General features: G+C 38.3%; 1 protein-coding gene across 11 annotated transcripts in view; it reads right to left on the bottom strand.

Annotated features, from left to right (window-relative positions):
* Positions 1–23389, bottom strand: part of cabin1 (calcineurin binding protein 1) — a 138040-nt gene that overhangs the window by 78597 nt on the left and 36054 nt on the right. For 5 of the 11 annotated variants that reach the window (XM_077223668.1, XM_077223664.1, XM_077223665.1 and 2 more), the window contains 9 exons: positions 21999–22111; positions 20088–20240; positions 14099–14305; positions 13869–14014; positions 12716–12977; positions 11084–11248; positions 10644–10733; positions 9953–10137; positions 6017–6261 (listed from right to left, as the gene is read on the bottom strand). In XM_077223668.1, the coding sequence (XP_077079783.1) occupies positions 6017–6261; positions 9953–10137; positions 10644–10733; positions 11084–11248; positions 12716–12977; positions 13869–14014; positions 14099–14305; positions 20088–20240; positions 21999–22111 (1566 nt within the window). Of the gene's footprint in view, positions 1–22; positions 62–6016; positions 6262–9952; positions 10138–10643; positions 10734–11083; positions 11249–12715; positions 12978–13868; positions 14015–14098; positions 14306–20087; positions 20241–21998; positions 22112–23389 lie in introns of all 11 variants that reach the window. The other 6 variants (XM_077223662.1, XM_077223661.1, XM_077223666.1 and 3 more) reach the window with 2 other exon arrangements.

Below are 23389 nucleotides of genomic sequence, written 5' to 3'. Positions count from 1 at the left end.
AGTTGTGTATATTTTTGGGTACCATTGTGGTATGAATAAAGCAGATCTTTCATTTTCTGTTCTGCTGAGAAATGGGTAGCTTTTTAGAGGTTATCAAGTGAATCTCACAAAAGCTTAGCAAGATCATGTATTTCTCCACCTTTTGGGAGAAAATTGAGCTTAATTGTGTTAAAAATTATGCCTCAAAGCAAAAAACAGGCTTCATTTTCTTTATTCAAAAAGGGTTTTGAGGTGAAATGTGACCTGCATGTGTTTGTGACATTCACTTCACTTCATTAAAGGGATAGTTCACCCCAAAAATTGAAATTGTCATCATTGACTCACCCTCATGTTGTTCCAAACCTGTATGAGTTTATTTCTTCTGTTGAACACAAAACAAGATGTTTTGAAGAATGCTGGTAACCAGAAAGTTGATGGACAGCTTTGACTTCCATAGTATCTTCTCTGTCTCTGACAACGCCTATCAGTTCATGCTGACTGGTAAGATCTGATTTATGAGATCTGAATTAAATATAAGTTGAAATTCACATTTAGTTTTTTATAAGCTTATCAGGTTAAAGGAACTGAATCAAATTTAGTATATTTAACATCTAGATGGCAACATAGGCCTATTTTAAACCGGGTTGAGCAAACTCTTATTGCTGAAAACAAGGTTCAGACTGATCACAAAATTGTTCTGACAATCCTTTTATCAGGTATTGCATTTGGATATACATTTAGACATGATGAAAAACAATTTGTCACAATTTAGATTTGAATTCACCCTCTTATTTTTACCCGATTTGCTTCAAACCTCATCAGTATAATGTCAAAACAGAGCAGATGTAGACGCATTAAATGATTCTTGATTTCTTAAATACTGTTGCCCTGGCGACATGTCAAACTTTAATAATATTTTTGGGTGTTTTTGAGGCTCTATGGAAGTCAATGGGGTCTATCAAATCTGGTTACCAACATACTTCAAAATATCTTCTTTTGTGTTGAGCAGAAGAAAGAAACTCATTCAAGGTTTGGAACAACATGAGGGTGTGAGTAAATTAAGACAATTTTCATTTTTGAGTGAACTATCCCTTTAAGGTCCCGATATACTTCAAGCGAAATCGAAGAATGAACTGGTGTGAAAAAACTTATGTAGGCTAATATGTTTTCTAATTAAAAGCACTAACACTGTTTTTCATGTATAGTGAAAACACATCACTACGATCAGATGCTTAACTGTTCCTCTAAACTCCGCTCTCAGCAGCATGGACCGTGTTGGGATGTTTGCTAAGAGTGTATCGCTGCAAGTTTATTTCAAAAATCTTTTGTGAAAGAATGAAAAAGACCTTCGCTGTGAGTTTATCGGGGCCTTTAGTATCAACAAACATACAGAAGGACAGTGAATTGATCAAGTCTTGAACTGTTGTTTCAGCTTTGATCAATGATAAAAAGCTAAACTCATCCACACACACCAACATTACAAGAAAAAGCAGTTGAAACCTCCCAGTCTTTACCAAACCACATTATTCAGAACAACCCACAAGAACAATTTCACCTCCCTTGCACAAGTGAGCAACGGGTAGACACTTTGATCAGATGTCAGTTTGCACACAGAGCAGTGCGGAGTGCATTGTGGGAAGACTGCTGAATCAGGGTGCTGACCCATCATGCATCCATTAAGAAGCAGCAGGTGTGAAGCAGGTCAGAGGCAGGCAGAGAGGGAGCAGGCAGGAGGCAGCAGGGAGACAGGGAGACTAAAGCAGGCCATGGGAACAACTGAGGAATATGGGCAACATGTCACAATGCTCACCTTAAAACAAAAAACAAAAAAAACTTCAAATCTGCAGCAAGCTGTTGTGAAGGTATCAGTAAAGCAATGAGATGAGGCCAGCCACAACAACAACAACAAAATCTAAAACAACCTCAGCTGCACTATATATTTTTAATAATATATTTTTAGGTCGATATATATCATTCACGGATAACTATGAAAATAAAAATGACTATTGATATAGAGAGACTAAATACAGCCAATAATATTTGTAAAAAATCTGTTCGCACAAGATGTGTTGTTCACTGTTTTTTCAGCATCTTATGTCATGAGCAATCAAGTTATAAACTGTTTAAAAATCATCAATTTTCCATCCTGTTCTGTTAGCAGGCTATATGAATTAAACAGACCCTTTAAATGCGAGTATGAGGGTTTTCACATTTAATCAACAAGGCTTGACATTCACTTTTTTGCACAGCAGCCGCTGTGGCTAGTGGTTTTCCAAAGTTACTAGCCACTCAGCATTTTCACTGGCCTAAATTTTGACATCGATACCATGGGAAAAAGCTGCCATATAGATATTTTGAATATTTTATCATAATTTGGCAGCAGGAATATCAGGCTGCTGTCACTTTAAACTTGACGCACGGATCCAAAATACTGTTACACATGCATTTTCTTTCTCGACTGTTTACGTTCACTTACAACATAACTTACTGCGTTTATGTGAATACTCGCCAAGACCTGCATTTTGAAATTATTTTGTGTGTTTTTGACTGTTTAAGTGTGATTTGCAGCGAAAAAGAACTCAGTTTAATACTGACAGGCAGCTTTATGTGTCACACTTTGGGTGTGAACACAAACTCTACAGGAAAATTATGCGCAATGCGGGCAATCCCACGATGAAATTCAAGCCCTTTAACACCAACAATATTCATCCAGAGCAGGTTATTCGAGTGAGTGAGGAGAGGCGGGTTTGTGTATCACTCGCTGTCGGAGAGAAAGAGCAAATATATTATTCTACTATTCCACTAACTGAGACCTTTCATACATGACACATCTACATGATTTAAAAGATTTTTTTTACTGCTTATGATGATAATATTTCATAAATTGTGAAACAAGTCACACTAATTTTTCAACAATTAAAGCTGCAGATAAGAGTTGTTCACATTGCCTATATGAATTTTAAATTTTCAAAGCAATGTATATTTTGTTTCAAGTGCCTGGTTTTATATAAGCTAATTAGTTAGTTGTTTTATCTAAAAGGGGTAAATTGCTAAAAGTAAAATTATCTGTATCTGTCAAAACAAGCAGTTATTGTTACTGGCCCAGAAATATTGGCGACTCACTAATAAAATCTAGTAACTTTAACTGCAGTGGGATTATTTTTCTGTAATATATATTGATTTTCTTGCTATTTAAAGTTATATTAAATGTTATTGGCCGCTTGTTTTTATTTCTTTTCATGTAAGGTAATCGTGCTTACACAGCAAAATCTTATTTGGTCCAAAAATTCATAGCTGTACATGAAACATTGAACATGTTCTGATTAGCTTGGATTGTGTTGCGATATTTAGAAGTAAAAAAGAAATATGAAAATACTTACAGGCTAATATATAGCAAAATTGCATGATGAGAAAATACTGATAGCTTTTAATGTAAAAAGCATTACGAATTATTCTGTGACCATGCCTTATATAGCTACAAAAACTACTGTTCATTCACAGCCATGCAAGCTACATGGTATTTATGAACACAGCAAGAGCTGAGCAGAAATGTAGCCCCTCACAATCCACCTTAAGACTGACTAAATCTATGAACTGTATTCTAGAAAATGAGCACACCAAGCTGAGATTGACTTCAGCAAGTAGGTCAAGCCATCCTCTGACACAGTTTAAAAAATCTGACTCCATTTCATCAAAACAGGCCACAGCAATATTTAATCGTGTACTATGCAATGCCCCCTTTTAAACTACATAAAGATCAAATGTCTGCCTCTTTTGTAAGTCACTTTGAATAAAAGCATCTGCTAAATGCATAAAAGTAAATGTATTGGCACTATGTACTACTTACGCACTAGTAAATGTTTTTGTGCTGCACCATTAAACTTAAAATGTTAGTTAAAGTTAAAATGTAAATCTACAAATAAACTAAATATTTACGTAAGCTTTCAACTAGGAGTAATTATTGGAATAAAATAGAAAACTGAATGAATTGCACCAATAAGCTCGTTTTAACCGACATACTTTAATCCTTCAGAAATATATGATAATGCTGACATTTTATATTCACTTACATTATGCAAATAAATTATTTTGTTAGTGCTCTTCAACACAAACCCGTCCTAAACAGCGAACCTCAGAGTGCATCGGTCCGTGTTGTCATAAATCATTTGGTCCCACTTTATCTTAAATGGCTTAAGTACTTACATTGAAACTAATAATTTGATACAATGGACTTATTGTGTTCATGTTTTAACATTGTACTTATATTTAAAAAATACCAGCATGTAATTAATGTATGTAATTACATTTGTAATTACACGGTTGACCCTTCCCTAACACCTTAACCCAGCCTTGAACCGACCCATACCACCACACCTGACCCTAACCTTACCCGTATCACACACCTGACCCTAACCTTACCCGTATCACACACACCTGACCCTAACCTTACCCGTATCACACACCTGACCCTAACCTTACCCGTATCACACACACCTGTCCCTAACCTTATCCGTATCACACACCCGACCCTAACCTTACCCGTATCACACACCTGACCCTAACCTTACCCGTATCACACACACCTGACCCTAACCTTACCCGTATCACACACACCTGACCCTAACCTTACCTGTATCACACACCTGACCCTAACCTTACCCGTAACACACACACACCTGACCGTGACCTTACCCGTAACACACACACACCTGACCCTGACCTTACCCGTATCACAAACACCTGACCCTAACCTTACCCGTATCACACACCTGTCCCTAACCATACCCGTATCAGTTATGTACCGGTTATGTACAGTACAAGATCAGCAGAGCATAATAGCTCCCACCAGAGTTAGCTAATATCTGCTGCCTTATTATATTGTTGTACTGTTGCGGTTGTTGATACAACCAATCAAATTATAATAAAAATCAGATAACAGCATGGCTTACTGGGAGAACAATAGCGAAGCACATTCATAATCAGTGCAGGAATGACACGAGCAAATAAAATGGCGAAAAACACAAAACTATTTGTAATTTGCTGGACTGGGTGCTTTAAATGTGAAAGTAATTGGGCAGCGTAAACAACAAGAAATGGCATTGGCTACGTCCACATTAATTTGGATATATTTAAAAACGCCATTTTTGTTTCAAAACTCTCTCCGTCCCCTCTAGCATTTTTAAGCATTTTCCAAAAGCTTCTCGTCCACACTGAAACGTCTGAAAACGCTTCGATCACGCTACTGCTCATGCATAAGAGATGTAATAAAAAATCACAGATAATACCAAGAGACCAGATATAATAATACTCTCACGCTATTCTTCAGGCATGATCATTTCTTCAGCAACATCTCTCACCACTTTAGGTCACACCCAATCGCCATTCGATGTCTGGTCTAAAACACAATCGCCCATATGTTTTGCCACAGGACAGCAATCGCGAGTACATTTTCTGTCATCTTTACAGGAATGTGATATGAAGATTGTGTGTAGTAACATTTATCTTTAGCAACACTGTGAAAGTGAATGTCAGGGCACGACAATGCTAGAACAACCATTGATCTCTATTGGTACAATATACATCACATGACTAAACATGAGTCATCGTTTTCAAATACCTCCGTTTTCACAGTCCACACTTCAACGCTACAACAGCGGTTTCAAATGTACCCACTCGGGAAAGCTCTGCTTTCGATGGAAAAAATCAGTCTTAGTGTGGACAAAAGGCCAAAACAGAGAAAACTATGCATTTTCATTTGCATCCAAAATTAATGTGGATATAGCTGAAGTGGAACTGAAACAAAGCGGAAAAAGCGCTGAGACACTGTTAGCAATGTTGCCCATTTTCCCATGATCCTCTATGGCCTGGTGCAGATGGTAAGAGGAGGGGTGGGAGGAGATGTTACTGTACACCAGAGCCCATCATTTAATTCATAGTGGTAAAAACCTTCATCATCCTCATTCCCCCGTGCATGAGTGAGTGAGTGAGTGAGTGAGTGAGTGAGTGAGTGAGTGATACTCCGGCCCTGGTACTGTACCGTCCTGCTGCTGCCGGAGCTCCTGCCCCCGCCTGTGCCTCTGCTGCTGGCTTTTACGTTTGACGTAATCGTGGTCGACCGGAGTGACCGAATACGGGGGAGAACTCGCACCTCTCGCACCGTCGCCAGGCAGAGAAGCTGCTGCCGCCACACATGTGACCGATGAGGAGGTCATCGCTGCCGGACAGGTACTCACGCCAGCCGAAGAGTGCGAGTCTTCATCGTTATTGGATGGAAGCTTTTCCCTGTTGGGAAAAAAGATGATGTTAACAAAATACAAACACTCAAAGATCTAGAAAAGTCATTTCACACTACAACAGAGGTGTTACGATAGCAGTAGCGGATGGAGGCCCAAGTGACAGAGGAAGCCGTTGGTCAGGTTCAAGAGTGCTTTTTATTTGCCACACAATGACAGTCACCCAATAATTGAGGGAAAAACACAAAAACAAAAAACTTGAATGCAACAAAACAGAAACTGCACCAAACAAGAGACAAAACAAGAAAAATAAATAAATAATAATAAAAACAACAACTCATATCTGCAGATACACATCACAGCATAAATACACACATAAATAATAAAACAAACAAATAACTCATAAAACATTTATTTTGTACAGCTATGATGGATGGAACCCCCGGTGACGTCACACACACGGACGCGCTACCAAGATGGCGCGAACACCATGTATAAATAGACCGGATTTTTAACAGGTTTGGCAAATAACTTGTCAAATATGGTAAGTATATCTGTATCATTTTTAACACTGTACTTAATAAACCAAATAAACCAAATAATAGTGGTGGGGTGATTCATTTCCGTACATAAGACAACAATCCTATTATGTTATCATGTGCGCTGATGTTACAGCCACTGATCCCCCATATAACTCACGTAAACCAGGCAATACCAACATACAGAACATAATACACCACAACACATCAGTCTTAAAACACACAATACCATCAAATGCTACACAAGTCCATGTATACATGATTGTCAGTGCCGACAAACAGACTGTGTTAACATGACGCCAGTGTATGTGAGAAATGTGCGTGTGTGTGTTCAGTCCCTGCCTAGACACACACAGGCGTACCCTGTGACAAGAGGTGTCCAATGCTACTCCTGGAGAAAAAAATTGATGACTAACTTGCAACCGGTCCCTAGCCTGTGTTCGAAATCGCCCCCTATACCCTCATTCACTATTCCCTACATTAGTCCACTAATATAGTTTAGTGGAATTCACACTTGAAGGAGTGAATGAAAACGAGAGTGTGAATTCAGACACTGAGTGCACTGGAAGGGCTGCCGCTTTTCCATAGTTTGTGCTCGCTGTTTAATAATCAATTGAAACTTTGCAAATTGGCGGCTCCAGTACTAATAAATAAATGTATCTTGAACTCTGTCATGGAAACTAGCATGATTAAACCATCATTTAACAATTTAATAATCAATTAGAAAGGAATTTATACCTGTATGATATAACGCTGGACCAGCGGTTTGGAAAGATGGATGGATGATCGAGCTGCCATCTGCAGGTCAGATGCGGGAATTCATTTGGTGCACGAATCTCACAGTGCATTATGGGTAATCTCTAGCCGTTAAGCGTACATCAGTTGTACACTCGTTATTGCGGTGGATTGTGGGATTGAATGAGTGCTCTTGATAATGTCAACTATGGTTTCGGACACCGCTACAAATGGCTGTTCTCTCGAATAGTGCCCTGTTTAAGGGTATAGGGGGCGTTTTCGGACACAGCCCTGGATTAGCTGGCCTGTGTTTAATTCATAGACAGTAAAAGAAACGGACACAGCGACCCCCTTCATTTCAACTGAGAAAACTGAAGCCCAATTATAGCACTCACTTCCTGATGGCTGAGCGACTGCGCAGGCTCAAACTGAGCTGGACGACAGTCTGACAGTTGTAAATCTTCTAGTAGCTGTGCCAAGACAAATCTGAACCACCTAATTCCTCAAAACGTTGTTGAAATATTTTGTCCTGTTGCTTTTATGGACTCTCTATCTATGGGCTTCTCCCTTGACTTCATGCTCCCATGCCCCCCCGATTGCCTCATAGACAGTAAAAGATTGCCTGCGAGCTTCTCCTCCTGTCTATACGGTAATTTCTCTAAAGTGCGACAGAGCCGCTTTATGACGCAATCGCTAGCCTATTTTTACAAAAATGGCTTCTACGGGGCCATAACGTAAGATACAAAGTAATGGAGCCTTTTATACATTGTCATGTTTCTTTAGAAATAAATAATGGACAAATGAAGTCTTTGGACGTCTCAGATGTAAAGTTATTCGCTGTCAAAGTGACGCCAAAATGAATGGGAGTCAATGGAATGCTAACAGCAGGTGAAGTTCTGCTACAATTGCGGCCCCTGTGAGGCTTCAGTTTCCGGCTGATGGATTACCCCCTTGGTTTAATTAGGATTTGAGCTAAACTCTGCAGAATAATGGCCTCCAGGAGCAGGACTGGACACCCCTACACTAGAAAAAAAGATCTAGTTCAGTCATGAAACTCTGCGTCCAAAAGCTTAGGCAGACTTATTTTCTAGCTGTTCTATCAAAGTCAAATTGACATTGCACTTTACACACAAAGGTACCTCCCGAAACTGATTTCTGAGCCAACAGAATGGTTTAATTATCTACAACAAAATAGGGAGTGCTTTGGTGATAACGAAGCACAATAGCACATATTCACTTACAACCACTACAAAAGGGAAAAAAGTTGGTCAAAAATGTACTTTTACACAAACTGACCACCAACCTCAACTTTCAGACACCATTTTAATTTTATACCTAAATTGTCAGGGAATCGAATGCACAGGATAGTGGGACGTCATACACAGTGAGAGATGCATGCATGCTGCCTTCAAATATCTTAGTAGACATGATGTGATACAATCATGGGATTCTGCCTTGTTGCCTTCCTACCTCCATATGCTGTCAGCGAAGACAGATTTTTTCAGCTTTCAGCCATAGACTGATAGGTCCTTTACATGCAATCTGTTCGCAATCACATCATTTACTACATAGCACAAGCTGACTGGCCACTGTTGTATTTGCAGGCAAAGAGATTGCTTACTCAACAATTAAACATGCTGGTTCAGTGTTCACTGTAATCTGGTTCCTATGAACCCCCTCTACCTCCCCAGCTCCACCTGTCTAGATCTGCTACCGGATTTATGTTTGTCTATTCATGCAGCAGCAGCAGCAGCAGCATATCTTACATGCTCACAGCAGTGTGTCTGTGCATCTATTCGCAGTAGCAAGTACATACTTGCTCTGTAGCAGCAGCAGTAGCGTGCACAGCAGATCTAGTCTGCCAAGATCAAATACATTAACATTATAAACCGTTCCGAAGGCTTTCATGATCATGTCTGGGACAACTTAAATTATTAATAACTAACTTATTGAGTTAATGGTGACATAATAAGCCCCTTTTCACAAGATGTAATATAAATCTATGGTGTCCCCGGATTGTGTCTGAAATTTCAGCTCAAAATACACCCCAGATCATTTATTATAGCTTGTCAAATTTGCCCCTTTTTGAGTGTGAGCAAAAACGTGCTGTTTTTGTGTGTGTCCCTTTAAATGCAAAAGAGCTGCTGCTCCCGCCCCATTCAGAAGACGATCGATACTTTTACACGAGCCGCGGATACAATAACAAAACACGCGAATAATCTCACTCATCTAAAATCTCAGAAATAACCAGTAGCGAGTGCACCCTTACGGGAGACTCAGGATGAGTTTCATTTTAACTTTTAGCTCGCTACTAATTACTGCAAGATCTGGTGAATGACTACAGTATGCAATGTCAATGTTATCGCTGCTCCTCTTTTTAAAAGTTTTGTCAACATACAGCTGAAATTTTCCAATCTTTCTAAACTCCTTGTGGCTCTTGAGAGTGTAAAAGGTTTGTGATCATACTTGTCGCTGCTGGTTTTGGGCGTGGTCTTCTCCTCTCCTCGTGCAAAGGGACCGACGGCAGCTTCAGAGAGCATGCTGAAGAACACCTCATAATCCATGAACTTCATCTGCTGCTCAGACACTTCCCCACCATCTTCCTCATTCTCCAGCAACTTCAGAATTGTGGCACTCAGGCGGAAAAACACCTGGCAAGTTGAAAGAAAATAAATTCCCTTACTCAACTGACGCATTTTGTCTTGCAACACTATACTTTCAGTTCATTACCGCTCAAAAGGGTTGGATTCATAATTTTTTTTTAAAGAAATTAATACTTTTATTTAGCAAGAATGCATTTTCAATATTGTTGATAATCAAAAATCTTTATTGAGCAGCAAATCAGCATATTAAAAGGATTTCTGAATGATCATGTGACACTTAAGACTGAAGTAATGCCAAATGCCGTCATAGGAATAATTTAACTAAATTAAAATACAAAAAATATATATATAAAATAGAAAAATCATTTAAAATAAAAAATACATTGTAATAACATTCCACAATCTCACTGTATTTTTGATCAAACAAATGGTCGGTACAATTTTTGAAAACGTTTTTCACAGCAAGCTCACCAAGCCTGCTTTCAAAAACGTTTTAAAAAATTGCACCGACCTTTTGAACAGTAGTGTCCACCACATTGCAAACCACTACATACCTCTAAGGCCTCCATGGCGAGGTCAGGTGGGTTGTGGTAGTGGATTTTGCGTGGGTATCTGGCCGCCTCCTCGTGCAGGTAGTGTGCAGACTACAGAAATATGACACAAGGGCTGTAATGAGATGTGTCGGACTGTGGGAAGTCAGAAGCCTCTTTTACACCATCAATGGCTTCACAAGTTTCATCAATTTTTCTACATTTTATCCAACAGGAACTGACTGAATGATGACAAATACATACCAGAATGGAGCCAGACCTGAAGGTGAATTTGCAGTCAATTGACTGACAGCACACCTATGTCAGAGAATGTCCTAATCATTCTCAAACTGTACCATTGAACTATTGCCATGTTAGATTTAATCAACCACGGCAACAGACGCAATCTCAATAGCCAATCAGATTCTCCACCGGGTCAGTCATAGCCTAGATTAGAAGATCACCTTTTTATACAGCTGCAAGTAGTCTTTGGGCGGCAGCTTGCGCTTCTCTGCAATCTTTCCCAGCATGTAGTGAATGAGCCACTCCTCCTCATCGCCGTCACAGCGAGAAGCTCCACGAAAGCACTGCGATGACGTCTCCAACATTGAGTCTCTGCGCTCTTCCATCTATAAACACAAGCAAACAGAAACTGAAACAAATCTTGAAAACGGAGTCTCTTATATCTTGTCGCTACAGCACACACTCTCGCGTTGTTTTGCAAACAATCACATCTCTCTCTCAGATAAGTCTTTATTTATACAAGTCAAGTCACCTTTATTTATATAGCGCTTTTTACAATAGAGATTGTTTCAAAGCAGCTTTACAATGATAACAGAAAAATAATGCAACAAAGTTTGTTTTGGCTGTACAGCAGATCTAGAAGAAAATAGTGTCATAGTCCAGCTTAAGGAAGTTCAGTGATGGTTCATTTCTGTTGTAAAAAAGTTATTACGTAATTTAGTTCATTTATATATATAGCCACTCTGGAGAAAACAGCGTTGTCATCGTCCAGCTCAGTTCAGTTCTCATATAATATAATGGTGTCAGTGCAGGCAAATCAATAATATTGTTGAATATTAAGTGTAGCTTAACAGCTTAGGCCTTGTCCACACTTATACGTTTTCGTTTGAAAACAAAGCTTTTTGAAAACGCTCTCCAAAGTGGATACATTTGAAAAGGTCGTTTTTGTTTTGTAGTGTGGACTGTCAAAACGGAGGTACTTAAAAACGTCAATCTAGTCAGTTTAGTCATGTGACGCATATTCTACCAATAGATATTCATGTTTATGGTATTGTGCCTGCTATGTGCCTGCTATTCACACTCAGTCTGCTTGCTGTCCCCAGAATCAGAACCAAAAAGGGGGAAGCAGCGTTCAGTTTTAATGCTCCACATATCTGGAACAAACTCCCTGATAACTGTAAGTTCGCAACAACTCTTAAGTTCTTTTAAATCAGGGTTGAAGACCTATCTTTTTTTAATGTTTCTTATTTTTAATTAATTCATTCATTCATTGTACGGTATTGCAACTATTATTCTTGTATTTAATCTGTTTAAATTTTGCTTTTATATTTTATGACTTTTGTAAAGCACCTTGGATTGCACTTCTGCTGAAATGTGCTATATAAAAAAAATTGCCTTGCCTTGGATTTCACACTGTTGCTAAAATATGTCACTTTGCACACTCTTCATATCACAGACCTGCAAAGATGACTGAAAATGTACTCACATTTGCTGTCCTTCGGCAAAACAGGAGAGCAGTCGCGTTTTAGAACAAACATATGATGACTGAGTGCGACCTGATGTATTAGTGAATGCGGAGATATTTTACTACATAAATTGATCCAGTCAGAAGAACTGCACGGTAACGTTATTTATTTTTCGGTCTGCATCATCTCAGCGTATCATCTTTTGTGAGGTTTTATGCCTGCGCAATAAGGTGAATTTAGCATTTTTCAAAAGTTTCTCATCCACACTGAAACGTCGGAAAATGGCTGAAAGCGCCAGTGTGGACGGAGAGCGTTTTAAAATGAAAATGCATTTTCAAATGTATCTGGATTAATGTAGACGTAGCCTTACTATACAAACAGCAGTACCTGTTTGATCAAGTCCAGGGGAAGTTCGCGTTTCCACTGTTTGAGCTGTCTGGAAGCGAAGGAGTGCAGGGCATAGGACATGGTACCATACTCGATCCATAGGGAGAGGTTTGAGGCGTCTATCTCCAGAGCCCGTTTGAAACAGGTCAGCACAGCCAGAGAGTTTCTCCAGATGGGTCCGTCACTCCTGAGCTCATTAGAGTTCAACTTGTCCTGGATGCGACTGGCACGTGCCAGTGCCATGCCTGCCCATGAGTCAAACCTACATGAGAGATGGAGAGATAACATAGCTGTGTGCATTCCTTTTTTTAAGACCTGCACAAATACCATATGAGCAGTGTAGAGCAACTATCCAAACCATAAAATGACTATAAAAACATGATTTATACAACTTTACAGTTCAAATAATACAGGTTTTGACATAATCCAACATTTTCATGAAATGATAAATCCTCATATTTTAGCCTTTAAACCATTTTATGGAACAGCATTTAAAATGCTCAGCGCTTACAATTAAATAATCGCCTTTTGAAGTTTAATATCCACATAAATCCATATCGCGATTCAGGTTTTATTGTTCCCGAAATTAAGAACTCTTGAAATGATAATGAAGACTTTTAGTGATAATTATATGATGATATTGAATATATATAGAATTATTGAAATATTTGAAGTCCCCCTGTGTTGAAAATCAAGCTTTTAGCGTTGTTTATATGTCAATGTGGTGTTTTTAATATGCTTTAAGACAAACCATGTGCAAATTCATAAGTCGACAGCATTGCTAAGCATTTTATTCAGTCTCAAAAACACTGTTTGAAATCGCTGGTGTTTCTGACGTCACAAACTATTTTGTAACCAATCAGATAAACGTGTGATCGTCAACGAGTGGATCTCTGAACCGAGTGAGTGAGTGGAGGCAGGGCTCATTTGCATATTCTTAGAACCCCGTATACTAAATGAGGCAAGGGTGTAGAGTTACAGTCAAGCTAATTTAAGGCATGAAGAAATTTGTTTTCAAGGAAAACATTTTTAAATGTAATTTTGGTGCTCAGAGATGAGTTTTAAGGGATAAAATAATTGACTACAGGGGGACTAAATTTCATCAAACTGAATTTAAGACTTAAGGAAACAGGGATGTAAAATTTTAGCAGACCTGTTGGGACACATGCAGATGTCGTGCATGTAGAACTTGATGGCTTTAGACGGCTCTTTGTTTTTGAAGTGGTAGTCCGCCAGCAGGTAGTACAGCTCGTTCACCACAGGGGGCGCCGGGGAAGCTCCTTCTGGAAGCGCTGGCACCTTGGACAAAGAGAAATGCTTTAAGTGACAGATGAACAAACAAAACAGATCTAGAGGAATGGACGACGGTCGATGAGCTCATACCTTGACAGCACCTCCCTCAATATAAGCAGACACGTCATCGACGGAGAGCGTGGGGCCGTCATTGCGTGGGATTATTCCAGAAAGCCTTTTAAGCAGGTTGGCAAGGTCAGCTGAGACAGTGCTGGTCTTATAGCTGTCAAACTCTGGCAAGGTTTTGGGCTTCAAGTACTCAAACATAAAGATGGCATCACTCCAATGAAGCTCCACCTAGATAAGAGAGGACATAGAAAGAGGAAGATAGATGTAAAGAGGCAGACAGACCGATGGCACCATGTAAGCAGGGTCCACAGTGTTATTTTAGTATTATTTACATACAAATTTCAGTTTTCAAAAAAAAAAATTAATATTTACATTTAGCTTTAATTTTAGCAATTGTATTTTAGTCAACATTTAATTTACTAGTCTTTTAAGTTTACTATAAGATTAAAAACACTAAGTTGTTCATCTGATATTTATATTTTATTTCAGCTTTATTTCAATAATTGAAAACTTTTTTTAGTTTTAGTTAACATTGGGGGGTTGTAAAGGATGGTTCATCACGATACACTCTGATATCGATTCTCATAGCCAGCGATATGACATTAGTCTAAGACGTTTTCAGTTACAGAAATTATATATATATATATATTAGTGAATGTAAGATTCACCGATTCGTATCGGTGCATCGGCATAAAAGCTAACGATGCGATGCATTGATTTAAATAAAGCCCCGTTCACACCGCCAGCGACTTTGTCGCTGTATGTCGCTAGGCTCTGTACTGTGATGTCGCTTGTGGGCGTTCGTAGTGCTGTCGCTCTAATGTTATTGGTAGACTGCACGTCTGGCCATATCTATACAAAATACCATCACAAGTGATATATACAACTATACAATTTTAATTTGACTAGGAATTAGGCTAAAAAGAAACAGTATATGCTGTTGGGAGAGTGTTTTTATATTACCATAGCAGTGTTCAGTAGATTAAATAATTTACTAGATTAACGATCGATCAAACAAATTAAACTCACTCATACTGTCATGAATTACTAAAACGTCATTCGTATTTGACAAGTAATCAATTTTCTTGTCCCTAATAGTCAAAACAATGCAGGGGAAACTGTAAAATGAACTGCAGCAGTACTAAACTTGCATCATAAAATTAGACAACTCGAACTATAAATGTATGAATTAAACTCACTGAGACTGTTGACAGTTTCTTTTCCATGCATCATTTTATTATATCCATATGTGGTTACAGTTAAATCATATTAAACAGTGTAATCCTCCTCGAACTCTTCTGTCTTGCCTGCACTCGAGACGGTGACGTGAGCTCCACTGAAAAGACTTCTTTCCTATTGGTTGTCGCTCGCGAAAATCGCTTCTCATTTGCATAAAGTTGAAATTTCTCAACTTTTGTCGCTTGTCTCTTGTCGCTTGACACGCCCACATTCTGTCGCCAACGGTCAATGTCGCTCGTGTCGCCGGATGTCGCCAGCGCTCCATTGAAATGAATGGGATCATGTCGCTTTGTCGCTGCGTGTCGCTAGCGGTGTGAACGGGGCTTTAGTCTGCATTGGATACAAGTTAGCATTTGTATCGCAATGCATCGTTTTTAACATATCTGCATTGGTAAAAAACAATTTATTCATTTATAATTATTAGTAGACGTGCTATACTTTAACTATTTAGAAAGTAAACAATATTTTATTATTTAACTGTTAGATTGATTTCTCCTTTCTGAACTGTTGCTCAAGCCAGCGCGTTCTCTCAACACCTTTGCTGTGCTGATACGTGACTGGCGTTTCACAACACTATGGAGACCGAGGTGTGTCCTGACAGTCACCTAGAACAGATCAACATGGCGGAGCTCTATCTTCCACCAAATAATTATAAATCCAGTGTTTGGAAACACTTTTTTTTTTTGGAAACTGCAATTTGTAAAATATGTCGCACCGCTATAAAATATACAGGCAGTACTACTAATTTAACAATACACTTGAAGCGGCGGCACAGCGCGAGTGCAGCAGAGCATAGTGTTGTCCTACTGTTAGTTTCGCTGCTTATATTGTTCTCATTTGTAAATCGCTTTGGATAAAAGTGTCTGCTAAATTAATAATTGTAAATGTTTTTCATATATATACATTTTTTACATTTCATACAGTATTTTTTTCATACAGTTATGAAAAGACCTGTGTGTGAAATTTTTTTTATTTATTTATTATTGTTTATGTTAAAACAGCACCTGCTTTCTGCTCACGGAGTTAGCATTCCTGCTGGAATCACATTAGCCTGCTGGCAAGTTGTGGAACATTTATTCATTATTTATCCCTGAGCATCCTTACATTTTTTCACTGTTAAAAGTGTGAGCTGAAAAGTGTAACTGGAGACAGGAAATGAACGTCTGTTTTTATTTAATCTTTTGGTTTTGTGAAAACCAAATCTTTTGTTTGTGAAAGAACCATGTGTTAAAAGTCAGATGGCACTTAAGCTACTTTACGATTTGCTGTATGTCTGAACAAAAGAAAAAAAAGTTAACCACCTATACCATATTGAATTGCATAGCATCATATTTTTCCCCATTCAATTGTATGTTTTACATTGAATAGAATCGCGTTGAATCAAATCGAAATGCATCGTAATAGTAGTGAATCGTATTGCATCGGTAGCTGCTTATATGCATCTTTAATGTATCGTTGGCTATGCATCGAGATGCGTATCGCATCAGGCTCAAGTAATGGGGATGCACAGCCCTAATTGTTTGTTTGTTTATATATATATATATATATATATATATATATATACATACATACATACACACACACACACACCATATCAGTTAAAAAAATTCTTAAAATTACAATTTTTTTATAAATATAATTTATGCAATATCATTTTGTCTCTGATGGTGGGATTTAAATTATTTTCTCTCTGTCACTCTTTACTATATTAATTTTGGTCACTGCATGTACATCTCAATGAGATTTTGCCTCTACACATGAATGGCGAGTTTTGACTGGATTTCTGTCAATGTGTGAATTAGAACAGGCTCTTTTTGTCCCTCACAGGAATAACAGTAATCTGAACACAACGACAGGTGTGCAATAATATCCTCCACGCTGAGATATTTTTCATTATCAGAATCATTCGACTACAATGACGAGTGACAAAAGACAGAATTATCGATTACCCATCTGAATAAAACACAAGTTCCCCACTGGCATTATGAATATGTTTTTTGGGAGAACTGAGTCTAACGCCAACAGGGCCAAAAAATTGAGCTGATTAGTTTTGATTTATAACACTAACAATGTAGGATCAGATAAATGGAAGAAACAAAATGTGTTGAATACTAAAGAGAATAAAACTAGGTTATACTGTTTGTTAATTAATTCAGAAAAAGTAAGTGGCCAGACTGGTTTTAAAAGTAAAATCAGACAATCTGGATGAGTTATGGATAGAAACTAGCTTTTGTTCAGCAAACCGGGATCCAGCATTTTGTAACCCGATAATGATTCTGTAAATTAGGGCTTAAATAATAAGTGATTACGCCACACTTTGTAGCATGCATAGATGAAAGAAGCATAGAAGCATGCTAATTATAACAACCACAGCTAAAAAAACCCAAATTACCGACATTCACTTTGAGTTGTTTTTCCCTTTTGCTAAAATGGCCCTGCACCTCTCAGCTCCAGTCTAAGCACAGTTCAATATTTGCCAGTTGCCTGCAAAAACAAAAGCAGCATCTACACCACACAATCTGTTTCCTCCAGAGACAGAAATAAGTACAGAACACCTCGGTATTGTACTTTGATGGTGTGTTCAGCATTTCCTGTGTACAGAGCAGTGCTGCATAATGGGAGCGTGTGGGTGGCTAAATGATCAATGTGACTCTTGCTGCCAAAAGATAATCAATCACCGAATTCTTGCTGAATCAGACCGCCAACTCGCCCTGTCCAACACCCACCTACCTTCATTAGCACGGGGACAGAGCTCATCCTCCAGTTTTAAAGCTTTTAGATCTTACAGACATAAAATGAGAGCGTACACAGGAGAGTATGGAGATGTGTTAGGGAGTAACTTACGATACTTAAGTAACTGAAGTCAACACTATTAACTTAAATACATTTTTAGTAGCAGAAAGCATTTTTAGTAGTAGCTTCATTTGCAGTTAAAAGGCTTCTTTTTTTTTTACTATTGGTGTAGCGTGACAGTCACAGTTGTTTATGATACATTATTTAGTGCTGTTTAGTGGGCACAAAGTATATTCAGTGAGAGAAGAGTCACAAGAGAGCTAGTCTGTTTGAACCGGAGATGATTTCCATGTAAAAGTAGGAAAAGCCACAGAGCCACACCTATTGTGTAATCGCCACGGGCCAATGGTAGTTCGAAAGTGTTTACAAGCCAGAGCAAACTTTTCTGGAAAGTTTCATACTCCTGAAACTAACACAAAATAACTACGTTTTGGTTCGATTTTGACATCGATCTTCAATTTCGCTTAAAGTATAACACCAGGGGGTGGGAATCAACAGAGACCTGGCAATATGATATTATAATAATATCTAGGTCACAAATCAATAATACTGTCAGTGCCAAAAAATGCTATTCAGCCTTTTTCAATGTGCTTTTCAATTTGATAGACAAAAATTATATTGCCATTTAAGTTGTTTAAATGTATTTTTGTTCGTAGTTTGCTAAAAATCCTGCTTTTAATGTTGTTTATATGTCTATAAGTGATGTTTTTAATGTTTTAAGACAAACCATGAGTAAATTCATAAGTCAACACCATTACTGAGTATTTTCTCCTTAAAACTGCAGTGAACCAAAGACAGTCGCAAAAACACGGTTTGAAATCGCTGGTGTTTCTGACGTCACAAACTACCTTGTAACCAATCAGATCAACATGTGATCGTCAACGAGTGGATCTCTGAGTGAGTGAGTGAGTGGAGGCGGGGCTCATTTGCATATTCATGGTAACCACGTATACTAAATGAGGCAAGGGTGTCGAGTTACATTCAAGATATTTTAAGGCATGAAGAACATTTTTTTAAAGGAAAGAACATTTAAATATGTCATTTTAGTGATCAAAGATGAATTTTAAGGGATACAATTATTGACTACAGGGAGACTTTAAACGCTTGTTAGAAAGGTTAGTTCACCCAACAATTATCTTTTCATTTTTTCGATCTTGCTTACCATGCGAGAACAAACCTTATTAGTTCTTGCACATCAAGCAAGCACGTTGGAGCTTCAGTTTACCATATTTTGAAGTTTATATGTGAATAAAAGCCTAAATTAAACCTGTTCATCATATAAAATGACTGTGTTTCTTCAGAAGACTTGGATTTAACAACAGTTCAATTGGAATACTTTTATAATGTCTTTATGAACTTTAACAAGCTTAAAAATATTGCATGGACAGGGCTCGACAGTACAAGCGTTTCACTCACATTTGCAACTAAAAATAGATGTGTGCACAAACTGAAAAATTTATTTAGGATCATATGTGTTTAGTAAGAGAGCACATTTTATCTCCATCATATTTGAATAACAAGGAATCACTTGCATTCGTCATTTGCAAGTTGCCTTGAATAAATGTGCATGCATAATATTATAAATCATATTAATAAAAATTAATTTAAAAAAACATTATTCAGTTTTACTTTGAAATGTGATATTTCCAAGCGAATCAGGATATTTAGCTGGAAATCAGAGTGGAACTGCTGATAAATATAATTTTACTCCACCTACATGGCCTTGGTTATTTCAAAGTTGTTTCACATGCAGAGAAAGCTATTATTTTGATGAAAGATTTGAAAAACAAACATTAATTATCTTTTATCAACAAGCACTGATGAATTGCGTGCATCAGGGACATTTAGTAAGTTCATATGGTAAAATCCAGCCGTGTGTGTGTGTGTGTGTGTGTGTGTGTGTGTGTGTGTGTGTGTGTGTGTGTGTGTGTGTGTGTGTGTGTGTGTGTGTGTGTGTGTGTGTGTGTGTGTGTGTTACCTGTGGGGCAGAATGGTCCTCCAGGTATCGGGCTTTGCTCTTCTTGCTCGGGTAAGCGTACATGCAGAAGAAACACTGCTCCAGTGCCGTCTCCAGATCCTCTTTATATGGCAGCTTCTCCTGTCCTGAGAGCGTCTCCCGCAGCACACGCACCTGAAAACACAGACGCACAATCATTGACAATCATGATGCAGTGCTGTTTTTAACTCAATTACACTACCATTCAAAAGTTTGGGGTCGGTAAGATTCTTTTTAATGTTTTTTAAAGAAGTATCTTCTGCTCACCAAGGCTACATTTACATGATAAAAATACAGCAAAAGAGTAAATTTGCAAAATATTATTAAAAATAACTTTTCTATGTTGGTCTATTGTAAAATGTAATTTATTCCTGTGATCAAAGTTATATTTTCAGCATCATTACTCCAGTCTTCAGTCACATGATCCTTCAGAAATCATTCGAATATGATGATTTGCTGCTCAAGAAACATTAATGATTATTATTGATGTTGAAAACAGTAGTGCTGCTTGGAAACTGTGATTATAGGGAATTTCATCTTTGATGAATAGAAAGTTAAAAAGAACAGCATTTATTTGAAACAGAAATATTTTGTAATATTAAAAAAATTCTTTACTGTCACATTTAATGCATCCTTGCTGAATAAAAGTATTAATTTCTTTCTAGAAATTTTTTTTTTTACTGACCTCACACTTTTGAATGGTAATGTATAAATACGTGTTAGTGTAAAAGTTTTCTAGATTTATTAGCTGTATTTTAAATAAACGTATCGGTTAAAGATTAATTTTGTCCATGAATTAATGTAATTTAGACCCTCATTGTTTTTGTGCCAGATAAATGTAAAAGAGTTCTTAACATCTGTTTAAAAAGTCTCAAATGTGAAAGGGTTAGTTCACACAAAAATGAAAATTCTGTCATTATTTACTCACCCTCGTGTCGTTCCAAACCCGTAAGACTTTCGTTCATCTTCGAAACACAAATGAAGATCTTTTTGATGAAATCTGAGAGCTTTCTGTCCCTCCATTGATAGCTACACAACTACCACTTTGACGCTTCATAAAGTTCATAAAGAGATCGTAAAACAAATATGACTTAAGCGGTTTAGCCCAAATTTTCTGAAGAGACTCGATCGCTTTATATGACGAACAGATATAATTGAGGCAAATAAATATCTTTATTTGTAGCCTAGAAATGTAGACGCACCCTAGCGGCCGCAAATTTTATTTTGCAGCCGGTGTCGTCTAGTCACGTCTAGTCTCTGTTGGCTTGCGAGCTAGAAATACCAAACTCTAGTCAGGCCAATCACATCGTGTATAGAGTCGGTGGGCGGGCTTAACATAATGACGTTAGAGTTGCGACGGTTCCGCTTGATTTCCCTGCTACTTGAAAACAAAGAAGATGACCGCTGCTGCTAGCGAACAGCAGTCTTTCGAATCGGCTTTGGCCGCGACTCTGGAGCTTATGGCGTTAAGCTTTTCTTTGAGAAAAGAACAAAGAACGGCAATGAAGTCCGCCGCTCTGACTACGTCACCTTCTTCGTTGCTCTGGTTGGTTGTAGCGCTATCCTATTTCGAGCAGAGGGAATTTGAAAGACGACCGTTTATCCCGCCCCTCAGATTGAGCCCTGCCAATGGTGAGTTCCCAGACCTAACATCTTGATGTGAGTCTGGCTTGTCAGGCTACTTTATTTGTGTTTCGAAGATGAACGAAAGTCTTACGGGTTTGGAACGACATGAGGGTGAGTAATTGATGACAATGTTTTCATTTTTGAGTGAACTGTCCCTTTAAGGAATGACTAAAATAGTTCAAAAATACACATGACAAAATTCAGGTCCTGATTACAGAGGCATAGAAACATGTTCCAGAGAGATCGGCATGATATGACAAGACTCACAAAAAACTTGAGCAGAGTGCCATCCGAGTTGCAGCACCAGGAGCGCCGGCCCAGGTATTCATGTGCCGTGTTCAGGAGCATGAGGGAGGATGGCAGCAGTGGAGTGTCATCCTCTACAGATCACACACACACATACACAGGGTCAACAGTACTGTCAAATACTAATACATACTAAGGTTATCACTATACTTAAACGTACACCATGTAACTTTTGGCGTTCTATGGTAAGGCTGTGCAATTAATTGAATTTCCATTTCGATTTTGGCTCCAACGATCACCAAAATAGTGCAATCGAGTAAAAACGATTATTTTGCCATGTTTTGTTTTGCAAGAACACTCTTATTTTGTCTTGTGTTGTGTTCTGAATGACACACGCACATCCGCCCCTCCCGAAGCCATAAACTCTCTCAGCTTGAATGTTTAAACTGATAAGACTTAAAAAGAAGTGAAAATGATCAACTTTAGTTATGATGCAATGCTGGCCCGATTGTGCAAGTGACACCTCCGTTATGTCCCGACTCCTGAACGCGAGAGTGTAGTTTCAACGCTTGCCTTGTCCAACACATTTTGAGAGACAGAGAGAGAGAAGACACAGCACCGCGGAACACTCACGCGGTTTGTGAAATTGCGTCTTGGAGAAAGTTTTAAAATGATTGATTTGATTTTATAATCTGTGTGGATTATTTTAGGCTACTCATACAATCTACATGCTAAGGTGAATCAATGTTTGCGGGGGAATTTCCCGCATTACCTGTGGGAATTATTAAAATACTTATTGAAGTATTATCTGTTATATTATTTATTTTAATAATTAAAGTACAATAAATGTTCAAATTTAGATTTTTTTTAAGAATTGTTGAAATAAATCTTTTTAATAAATGCAACACGTTCCAAAAGTCATGGGAAATAATCGTGTTACATAATCGTGATTTCGATACTGACCAAAATAATCATGATTATGATTTTTTCCATAGTCGAGCAGCCCTACTCTATGGTTAAAAAAAAACTGCATGCATTTTGCGGGAGAACATTATTTTTGTTGTGCTTCGGCTCTGTGCGGATGAATATGACCCTTTACAATAAATACTGCTTTTCAATGAACTCCAATACATGAATATCAGATGATGTCACCAACGTCTCCTCACTGACGTCACTCAATTCTAAAACTTGTCTTCCGCCATCTTGAGTACCAGATTCGGCAAGATCGATACGTCAGTCGCAAAGGAACTAGAGCTTATTCTCTGGCCAAGCCCGAACTTGCGGGCCGATATTTCCCGTCACTATCCTCGGGCCGGGCCCTTGATCTAGAGATGTGCACTCCCAATGCAAAAGAGTGCGGCGCGGGACTAGATTTGATGGCCGAGTGCGAGCGGCAATGCACTCTCTGTGTG

This window comes from Siphateles boraxobius, unplaced genomic scaffold, assembly GCF_051911475.1.
Source record: "Siphateles boraxobius isolate OS27281-9 unplaced genomic scaffold, OSU_SipBor_1 9, whole genome shotgun sequence".
Lineage (NCBI taxonomy): Eukaryota > Metazoa > Chordata > Actinopteri > Cypriniformes > Leuciscidae > Siphateles > Siphateles boraxobius.
The sequence above is the reverse complement of the archived record's forward strand: the minus strand, read 5'-3'. Positions and strand labels throughout refer to the sequence as shown.